General features: G+C 37.1%; 1 protein-coding gene across 1 annotated transcript; it reads left to right on the forward strand.

Moving 5' to 3' along the window:
• Window positions 1–5,012: 5,012 nt before the first annotated feature.
• On the forward strand, window positions 5,013–10,169 carry LOC124232080 (sulfotransferase 2A1-like). The gene is made up of 3 exons (XM_046649054.1): window positions 5,013–5,475; window positions 6,897–7,077; window positions 9,763–10,169. Exons 1-3 carry the CDS (start codon window positions 5,320–5,322, stop codon window positions 9,873–9,875), a joined length of 450 nt encoding a protein of 149 aa, XP_046505010.1. The 5' UTR covers window positions 5,013–5,319; the 3' UTR covers window positions 9,876–10,169.
• Window positions 10,170–10,568: the final 399 nt, after the last annotated feature.

Below are 10,568 nucleotides of genomic sequence, written 5' to 3' on the forward strand. Positions count from 1 at the left end.
CCGACGCCATTAGTTCTTGGTCAATTCTTCCCCTAACACTTTGGATGTCCAAAGTTAGAAATTAAATGAGGAATTTCAGCTTTAAGTCTGTTCAGAATAATGCTTCTCTGGCACACATGTGCGTGACTTTCTTTCTGGTTTATACACCTGAGTGCAGAACTGCTAAGGCATAGCAAATATGAATTTTCAATTTAAAAAAATAATATCAAACTATTTTCCAGAGTGGTTGTGTCAACTTATACTCCCAGAAAGAGCCTATGAGTGTTCCTGTGACTCCGTATCCTCAGTGACTCTTGTTATTGTCGTTATTTTTGTGATTGTCATTATTTTTGTGATTGCCATTATAGGAATTTTACAGAATAATTAGTGGAGAATTGGTATATTTTACTTTGTTTATCTCTTCATTTATAGACATTGTTTATCCCTTCTTTTATCTAAAGGTCTTTGAATGACTTACTGGTTTCTTATAATATTTTTCTTTAAGGAGCTTGGAACTCTTTTTGAGATGTATTTCATTTCTTCTACATTAATGACATCTTAAAATTACATTTTCCAGTTGTTTGTGCCTGATTTTGGGATGTAACTGATTTTGCACATTGATTCAGTATTTGCCAATCTGAATGTAGGTTCTCTTTGAGTTTCCATGAAGTATAAATATAACCTTTAAGTAATTACCATTATCCTCATTTCTAATACACATATGTTGTCTTTGTTTTTTCCTCTCTCATCTCATTGGCCAGGGCTCTGGGACAATGCTGAATAGAAGCGATGATAGGGGTAATATCTACCTTGTTCTTAATTTTAAAGACAATTATTTTAAAATGTTATATTTTGGGGCCGGCCTGGTGGCATAGTGGTTAACTTCACACACTCCACTTTGGCAGCCGGGTATTCAAAGGTTCAGATCCCAGGCACGGACCTACACACTGCCCATCAAGCCATGCTGGGGCAGCGTCCTGCATACAAAATAAAGGAAGATTGGCACAGATGTTAGCCCAGTGACAATCTTCCCTAAGCAGAAAGAGGAAGATTGGTAATACATGTTAGCTCAGGGCCAATCTTCCTCATCAAAAAATAAACAAATAAAATGTCATATTTTAACTCCATTGAGAAATAATTGAGAAATATAACTGTATATATTTAAAAGTGGTTATTTGATATACCTATGTATTGTGTAATGATTATCAAGAATAAGATAATTAACACATCCATCACCTCACATAGTTAAATTTTTGTGTTTTTGTGTGGTGAGACTGCTTAAATCTACTCTCAGCAACTTACAAGGACATAATACCAAGTTAACTATAGTTACCATACTACACATGGAACCATCAGAAATTCTTCTTCTTATAACTGAAAATTGGTAGCCTTGCACCTTTCTCTCTCCATTTCCGTCTCCCCACACCTCCTGGCAACCACCATTCTATACTCTGTTTCTAGAAAATCTTCTTTTTTTGTATTATGCATATAAGTGATACTATATAGTATTTGTCTTTCTCTGTCTGACTTATTTCACGTAGCATCATGCCCCCCAGGTTCATCCATGTTGTCACAAATCATTTTTATTTTTATTATTTTTATTATTTATTTTTATATCTGAATAATATTCCTACACATATATATGTCATATTCCTGCATATGTCATATACCAATAATATTCCTATACATACATATGTCATAATCATGATCCATTCATCCATCGCAGTACATTTAATTTGTTTCCATATGTAAATTATTGGAAATAATGCTGAAATGAACATAGATGTGCAGATGTATCTTGAAGATACTGATTTCAGTCCTTCAGATATATACCCAGGAGTGGGATTGCAGGATCAATGGTAGTTCCATTTTCATACTTTTGAGGAACCGTCATACTGTTTTCCTAATGGTTGTACCAACTTACACTCCCACCACCAGGGTATAAAGGATTCTCATTTCTCCACATCCTCAACAATGTTTATTTGTTGTCTTTTTGATAACAGCCATCTTAACAAGTGTGCTGTGAAATCTCATTGTGGCTTTGATTGGCCTTTCCTTGATAATTAGTGACATTCAGCACCTTTTTCTATACCTACAAGCCATTTGTGTGTCTTCTTTGGAAGAACATCTACTCAGGTCCTTGCCCTTTTTTTAATTGGACTATTTGACTTTGCTATTGAGTTGTATGTGTTCTTTAAATTTGGGAGATTAACTTCTTATCAGATGTATGGTTTGCAACTATTTTTACCATTCTGTAGGTTGTCTTTTCAAATTACTGATGGTTTCCATTGCTGTGCAGAAGCTTTTTAGTGTAACGTAGTCCCACTTGTTTATTTTTCCTTTTGTTGCCTGTGCTTTTGGTGTCTTATCCAAGAAATCATTATCAAGCCAATGTCAAGGGTCTTTTCCTTATGTTTTCTTCTAGGAGTTTTATGGTTTCGGGTCTTACATTTCAGTCTTTGATCAATGACAAGTTAATTTTTGTGAGTGGTGTAAAGTAGGGGTCCAGTTTCATTCTTTTCCATGTGGATATCCAGTTTTCCCAGCAACATTTATTGAAGAAACTATTCTTTCCCCATTGTGTGTTCTGGGTGCCCTTGTCAAAAATTGGTTGACTATATTTATGTGGGTTTACTTCTGGACTCTTTATTCTGTTCTGCTGGTCTATGTGCCTGTTTTGATTCTAGTACCATGCTGTTTTGATTACTATAGCTTTGTAATAATGCTTCAAATCAGGGAGTGTGATGCCGCCAGCTTCGTTCTTCTTTCTCGAGGTTGCTTGGTCTATTTGGGATCTTTGGTGATTTCATACAAATTTTAGGAAATTTTCTACTTCTAAAAAGATACCATTACAATTTTGATAAGAATTGAATTGAATCTGTAGATTACTTTGGATACAATGAACATTTTCACAATATTAACACTTTCAACCCAAGAACACAGGATATCTTTCCATTAGTGTGTCTTCTCGATTTCCTTCACCAATGTCTTACAGTTTTCAGTATGTAAGTTTTTCACCTCCTTGGTTAAATTTATTCCAAAGTATTTTATTCCTTTTGATGTTATTGTAAATGAGATTGTTTTCTTAATTTCTCTTTCATATGTTTCATTGTTAGTAAATACAAACACAACTGTTTTCTGTAAGTTGACTTTATTATTAGAACTTTAGTAAATTCAATTATTAGTTCTACCAGGTTTTGGAGAGAGTCTTTAGGATTTTTTGTAGATAAGATCATGTCAGTTGAAAATAAAGTTAATTTTGCTTCTTTCTTTCTGATTTGGATTTTTTCTTTCCTAATTGCTGTGACTGGGATGTCTAGAACTCTATTAGATAGAAATGGTGAGAGGGGACATCCTTGCATTTTTCCTGATCCTAGAGGAAATTCTTTTAAATTTTCACCATTGAGTATAGTATTAGCTACGGGCTTCTCCTATATGACCTTTATCATGATGAGCAACGTTCCTTTTATACCTGATTTATTGAGAGTTTTTAGTCATGAGAATGTTGAATTTTGTCAAATGCTTTTTCTGTATCTACTGCAATTCTCATAGGATTTTAATCCTTCGTTCTGTTAATGTGGTGTATCACATTAATGATTAGCATATATTAAAATATCCTTGCATCCCATAGTGTCTGATCATATTAATGTGCTCTTAAATTCAGCTTGCTGATATTTTGATGAGGATTTTTGCATCTATATTCATCCAGAATATTGGTCTGCTGCCTTCTTTTCTTATAGTGTCCTTATCTGGCTTTGGAAACAGGGTAAAGTTGGCCTGCTAAAATGAGTTTGGGAGTGTTCTACCCTCTCCAATTTTATCAAAGTTTAAGGGAATTGGTTTTAATTCTTTTCAACATATTTCCTAGAATTTACAAGGAAACCATCTGGTCCTGGGCTTTTCTTTGTTGGGATATTTTTGATTTCTGATTCAATCTCATTACCTGTTATTGCACTATTCAGATTTTCTATTCCTTCGTGATTCAGTCTTGCTGGTTGAATGTTTCTAGGAATTTATCCATTTCTTCCAGGTTATGCAAATTGTTAGCATATAATTGTTCACAGTAGTCTGTTGTGATCCTTTGTGTTTCTGTGGCAACAGATGCAATGACTCTCCTTTCATCTTTTATTTATGTGAGACTGTTCTGTTTTTTTCTTAGTCTAGATAAAGGTTACTCAATTTTATCTTTTTAAAAAACAAGCCCTTAATTTTGTTCATCTGTTCCATTGCTTCTTGTCTCCATTTCGTTCTTTTTTCTTGCTGTGATCTTTGTTATTTCCTTCCTTCTGCTAGCTTTGAGCTTGGTATGTTCTTCTCATTCTTGTTCCTGAGGTGTGAAGTTAAATTTTTATCTGAGATCTTTTTTCCTTAATGTACATGTTTATAGCTATCGGATTCCCTCTTAAAACTACTGTTGCTGCAACCCATAACTTTTCATATGTTGTGCTTCCATTTTTCTCTGTTGCGTGGTATTTTTTTATTTCTGTTTTAATTTCCTCCTTGACTCATTGGCTGTTCTTTTCTCCTGGATTCACTTTATTTACTCATAAAGTATAACTTACACTAGCTTTCTCATAACAAAAGTGGTAAATCCTCTCAGCATTTTGTCTGAAAATGTCTTTCTTTTATGCTCATTCTTGAAAGATAGTATAACTAAGTAGAACTCTCAGTTCATAATTAACTTCCCACAAGACATCAGAGTTGAGACAGGCTCAGGTATGGGAGACAGACACTAAAAATTATAAACTGGTTAGTATACTGGGGATAGAGTGAGAAGACTTGTCTCACTAGAATATAATGTAAAATATAGAGAAAACAAATTTTCAAGGAAACATGCCTGAGAATTTCCTGAATTGATGCAATCTCAGTTTAAAGAACCACACCTAACCTCACAAAGAATTATTACAAGTTAATCTTTGCCTCGTTTCTAGGAAAGTTGTAGTAGCAAATAGTAGATAAAACCTGAAACCAGAAGAAAGACAGATGATATCCAAAGAAACAATAATTACAATAGCAACGTGAAGGGAAGAAGACAGAAAAATATCTTTAAGGGCTCTGGAAAAGACCCATTAAACAAAAATTCTAAACACTGAACAGATTAGTGGCAGGAAGAACACTATTCCTAAGGCCACATGGCTCTCCAGACAGGATCTTCTTAGAGACCCTTGAAAACTGGTACACAGCCTGCTCCAAAGGAACAAGGCTCGTTACAGGGTAAATGCATGATGTTGGATAATATTTAACCATCTTTACTCTCATTCATTCAGCAAATAGGTAGGATGGACCTAAACGTGCCAGATATTCTGCTGTTAACTGTGCCCAAAAGAGTGAACATAATAGATGTACCCTTGCTTTCATCAAGTTTGTAAATACCCCCTCTTTCTACCTCCCCAATATGCAGTGCCATATGGATCCTGGTTTGACCACACTCATGGCTGGATGTCCATGAGAGGGAAGGAGAACTTCCTGATACTGAGTTATGAAGAGCTGAAACGGGTAACTGTGGTCCTTATGATTAGCACACAACCTCTCACCACCATCTTCACTCCTCTAACTTCCCTCCATTCCTCTGTGTCTCTATTCCACCTTCTCAGTCAAAGTTGAGCCTTGTGAAGGGTCATTAGGAGTGAGAAAAGCTCCCTGTCTTCATTGCCCTGCTTCTGGTTGACACTGCCCAAGCTCAATGCTCTCCTTCTCCATATGTTCTGCTTTGTTTCATCTTACAACATTTAAAGGAGCTTTTTCACAAATACAATGGCTTTTGCTCACACTGGCAATGGTTCTAAAGTTTCAAGGGGTAGGATACAAGATGCTGCTGATAACCTAGTGGTGGGAGGGCACTGAAGAAGAAGACGGGTTTAGTGAAAAAGGTGTCATTACAGAGATGTCTCCAACTTCCTGACACCCCAGATTGACTGATAGAAGAAAACTAAGTCATGAAATCAGTCTGTGTAGTTATTCTGACAGGCCAAGTACTAGACTGAACAGTAACGGGCAGGAGAAGCGGTCAGATGATGCTCAAAACCAGGAAGGGGGATTAAACCATTGGAAGAAGAACTTTACCTATTAATGCTGTCCCAGAGAAAAGAAAAGATAATGTAAACACATGCTATTGCTTCTGAGAAAGAATTAGTTTCCATCCTCTGGCTACTCTGTCCAATCCTCTGTGACGTCCACATGAATTTCATTTTCACCAAGAAGGCTTCTGTAACAAGTTTAACTCCCTCTGGTGCATTACACTCCAGTAGTTATGCTTTCAAGCCACAAAATTAACCTGTATTGGAGGAATTTCTACAGTTGTGTGTCTTCTGCTTAGATCATTAAGAGGGTGCATGGGATAAAGAAACATTTTCAAGCATTATATCTCCAAGAAGAAGGTCTATGACTCAAAGCAAAGTTTTTTGTTTATAAGACATTTTTTAATAATCTCCAGGGTCATGAGTCAAGTACTAATTACTGAGATGATATTGTGAACCTCTGTGTGTTATTCAAATGTTAGTTATATAAAATGGTAAGAATTGATGGCACAGCCAAGATTTGAAGTCAATCTCTTTGATCTTTGTCAAGTTCTCCCTCAATCTCTCCTCAATTAATCCTCATCATAATTGTCTAGAAGCCTTTCCACAAGTCTCTTCAGAAATCACCGGGCCTGTATTTAGTTTTAAGGTATCCTGAAGTCAATTATACTGGGAAATCCATGTGGATCCTGCATCTTTCTACGCTTGGTGCTCCTTCCTCTTTACGTTTTCCCTTACTTCCTCCTTGTCACAACCAATCAATCGCTTCCTGCTTCTCACGTTGTTCTTCTCTTCCTCCATCCTCTCCTCCTTCTCGTCACATTGTTGTTTCCTCATTCTTACTTCCTTGTGCATGTTCTTTCTATTTCATTCCCTCTCTCTTGTTTTTACTTCTTCTAGGACACAAGAAGCGTTGTAGAGAAAATCCGCCAATTCCTGGGCAAGAAATTAGAACCAGAAGAACTGAACTCCGTCCTCAAGAATAGCTCCTTTCAGGTCATGAAAGAAAACAACATGTCCAATTTTTCCCTCCTGCGTGGTCAGTTTTTAGATGAGAAGAATGGAATACTACTGAGAAAAGGTAAAAGAAAATGCTCTGACTTCAAAATATATCAGAATACGTGGAGGACATACAGGTGATAACAGCAGAGCACTAACAGTTGGGACTAAGGAATGTTTGAATTTATCAAGTCTAATTGCTCATCATCCAAAGAAGTTCTCAGGTGCCATTATCACAAAGTCTCTTTTCACAGCATCGATGTGGGCTTCAGGCACTTAGGGGACGTTGACTAGGCTACCGTGGTCATCTGAGATATGAGAGGTCTTCAGATTCTCTCTCCTCAGAATTTGACATGGGGCATGTCCATTACACAAACACTGACCAGGCTAATTCACTACTCCTGCCAACTTGCCAGCTGGGATTGCCCTGGGAAATGAGGACAGGATTGGAGATGGTCATGTTGGTGTTACCCCACTGGTGATTTAGCACAGAGAACTATCCTGAACAAAGAAATACATGCAGAATGAGTCAACTGAGGAAAGGAGAGGCGAGACTTTTTTTTTACATGTCAGAATATCAGAATCTTTGAAGTATAGTTGTTAACACTAGAACAGTGAACGTATTAAGGATGACCTCAAGCTCTAATGGGCTTTGTCCAAAACTTGACTCATTCAGCCATTATTAATACCTTGGTGCTTCACAGAATGTGTATAAAGATGTCTTCATATCCAAAATGTTACGGGCCGAATTGTGTCCCCCCAAAATCCATATGTGAAGCACTAACCTCTAGCAACTCAGAAGGTGAGTATATTTGGGGACAGGGTCTTTACCGAAATAATTAAGTTAAAATGAGGTCATTAGAGTGGGCCACAATCCAATATGACTGAGGTCTTTAAAAGAAGAGGAAATTTGGACATGGACACATGCAGAGGAATGAGGATGTGAAGACATAAAGGAGGACAGCCATTTATAAGCCGAGGAGAGAGGCCTGGAACAGCTCTCTCCTTCGCAGCCTCAGAAGGAACCAACTCTGTCAAAACCTTGACCTCTGACTTCCGGCCTCCAGAACTGTGAGAAAATGCATTTCTGTTGTTAAGCTGCCCAGTGTGTGATGCCTGGTTAGCAGCCCCGGAAAATGAACACACAAGAGTTTGGGGAGATTTCTAAGAGCCGAGGACTAAGGAGAGACATGAACAGAAAGCAACATCAAAAAGTTTTCCAGGATTTCCAAAATGAGCAGGATTTGGAACTTGAGGCCCCTTCATAGAAACATTAGATTCTCTCATCTGGACTGATATTTAATAGGGGGCCGCCATATTGAATTTACAGGAATTCTGGTGCCTCAAGAGCTCTTTCTAACTTGTCAAACTGAGAGGAGTATAATGGATACATGAGCCTAAGAAATCAATAATAATAAAAATTGTCCTAATAATGAAGATAATGATGAGCATGAGAGTAACAGTGGATGTTTCTAGGGCACCAATTATTTATTGGTCATTCTGTTATATCACTTCTATGCATATAAGTTAAGAATATGTAATTTACCTTTTTATGTATTAATTTATATACAGTATATTATTCTCATATATTTATTTAATGTATTAATTTTGTAATATATTAATATAATACATAAGTAGTAATGTGTATGACATAGAAATACTAATATAATTATATCGTTAATAGTATGGCTTCTGGTGATAAAATCTTTGGCTTCAAATCCACATCCATCACTTTCTGACTGTGTAACTCTCCAAATCCTTTTTTCCCTCCTCAGTAAAATGGAGATAATAATAGCACATTCCTCATTCTTTTAGTCATCTTTTCAACAAATGTTTGGTACAAACTATGTGTCTGTGACTCTCTGAAACACTCAGTCTTTGGCAATTTAAAAAGAAAAGCGTGTGACTTTCTAAAAGTTACATATATTGGAGATGCTTGCCACACACACGCACAGGAAATACATAGAGCAAATCATACGTGATAAGTGTTATGAAACAAAATACAGCAAGGAAGGGGATTTACAGTTTTAAACTGGGTGGTGGGAGAGAACCTCACTGGAAGTTGCGTTGGAATAAAGACGTCAAAGAAGCAAACCAGGAAGACATGGATGTGTCTGAGAGAACAGCCTTCCAGGAAGAAAAGGCTGGAAATGCACACAGCCTGAGGGGGCGGAATGTGTGAGGCAGAATCAGAAGGGAGTAGAGTGAGCAAGTGGATGGTCATAGGAGATGACAGTCAGACAATGACAGGGACCAAATCACCTGAAGCCATGAGCCCTTTCACTGAGTGAAACCAGAAGTCCTTGGAGAACCCGAGCAGGAAGGGACATGATCCGGCTTAGGTTCTCAAGGAATCAAGATGGTGGCCATGCTGAGATTAACTTATAAAGGAGAAAGATCAAAAACAGAGAGACTAGTCATAGATCTAACACAGTAATCCATGTGAGACATGATGTTGGCTTGGGCCAAGGTGGTAGAAATGGAGGTGGTGAGAAGTGGCCAGATCCAGGATGTATCAGAGGATATGGCCACAGTTTTGCTGATGAATTGTATACAGGATTTGTTGGGAGAGAGGAGAACATAGAAAATTGTTTCCAGGCCAGTGGAAGTGTCATGGGTATGATTTCCAGGCAGTATAAAGGCCCACCATTGAGCCATCAGTCATTCTGCTCTATTGGCTACAATTTCCGTGTCAACTGGAGGAGATGTGTTGGGGACCTGCGACTTACACCCAGATCTGATCTGAGTCTCTATTTCATGTTTGTAGGCACTTCCGGGGACTGGAAAAATCACTTCACGGTGGCCCAAGCTGAAGTCTTTGATAGAATATTCCAGGAGAAGATGGCAGATCTTCCTCGAGAGTTGTTCCCATGGGAATAGTGTTCAAAAACTTCTACATCTTACAGCAATCTTAATATTTGTTTCCTGTCCTTGTATATGTGTATGAATGGAGATAATTGCATAAAACCTGAATTTCATCCTGGAGCCTTGAATTGTCAAATCCTTGCATCTTTGAGGACTTGATTGTTAAGAATTACTAAGGTACCCTTGATTCACTTTGTGGCATACCAGCTTTTAAAAAATGTTTCTAACATTTCAAACCTACAGAATGATACAGAAATAATATATTACCCAAAATTGTGTCAAAATTTTTTAATAAAATTAAGAAGTTAAGGCTCCTTTTCTTTCAATTGCTTGTACCTCCACAATTTATTAATATTCTGACCCTAATATATATGATTCCCAAACTAGAATTACTCTCTTGTTATGTGGTGTTTGACCATAAATAATATATGGTACTTATGGAGGCTTTTAAAACTTAGATAAGTGGCTTACTGTATAATGCATTCATCAACTTAAATTTTCACTCAGTATTTTCTATTTGACTTTCATTCATGTTGATTATATAATTGGTTCAGTATTTCTTATCGAGACTTATAACATAATTTAGTGATCAATTCTCCTGTGGATGAACTTGGATTTCTCTCCACCAGTTTTTCCCTATTTAAATCACTGCCTTGGCCTAACATATGATCGATCCTGGGGAATATCCCAGGTACACTTGGGAAGAAT

This window comes from Equus quagga, unplaced genomic scaffold (assembly GCF_021613505.1).
Source record: "Equus quagga isolate Etosha38 unplaced genomic scaffold, UCLA_HA_Equagga_1.0 HiC_scaffold_2153_RagTag, whole genome shotgun sequence".
NCBI lineage: Eukaryota > Metazoa > Chordata > Mammalia > Perissodactyla > Equidae > Equus > Equus quagga.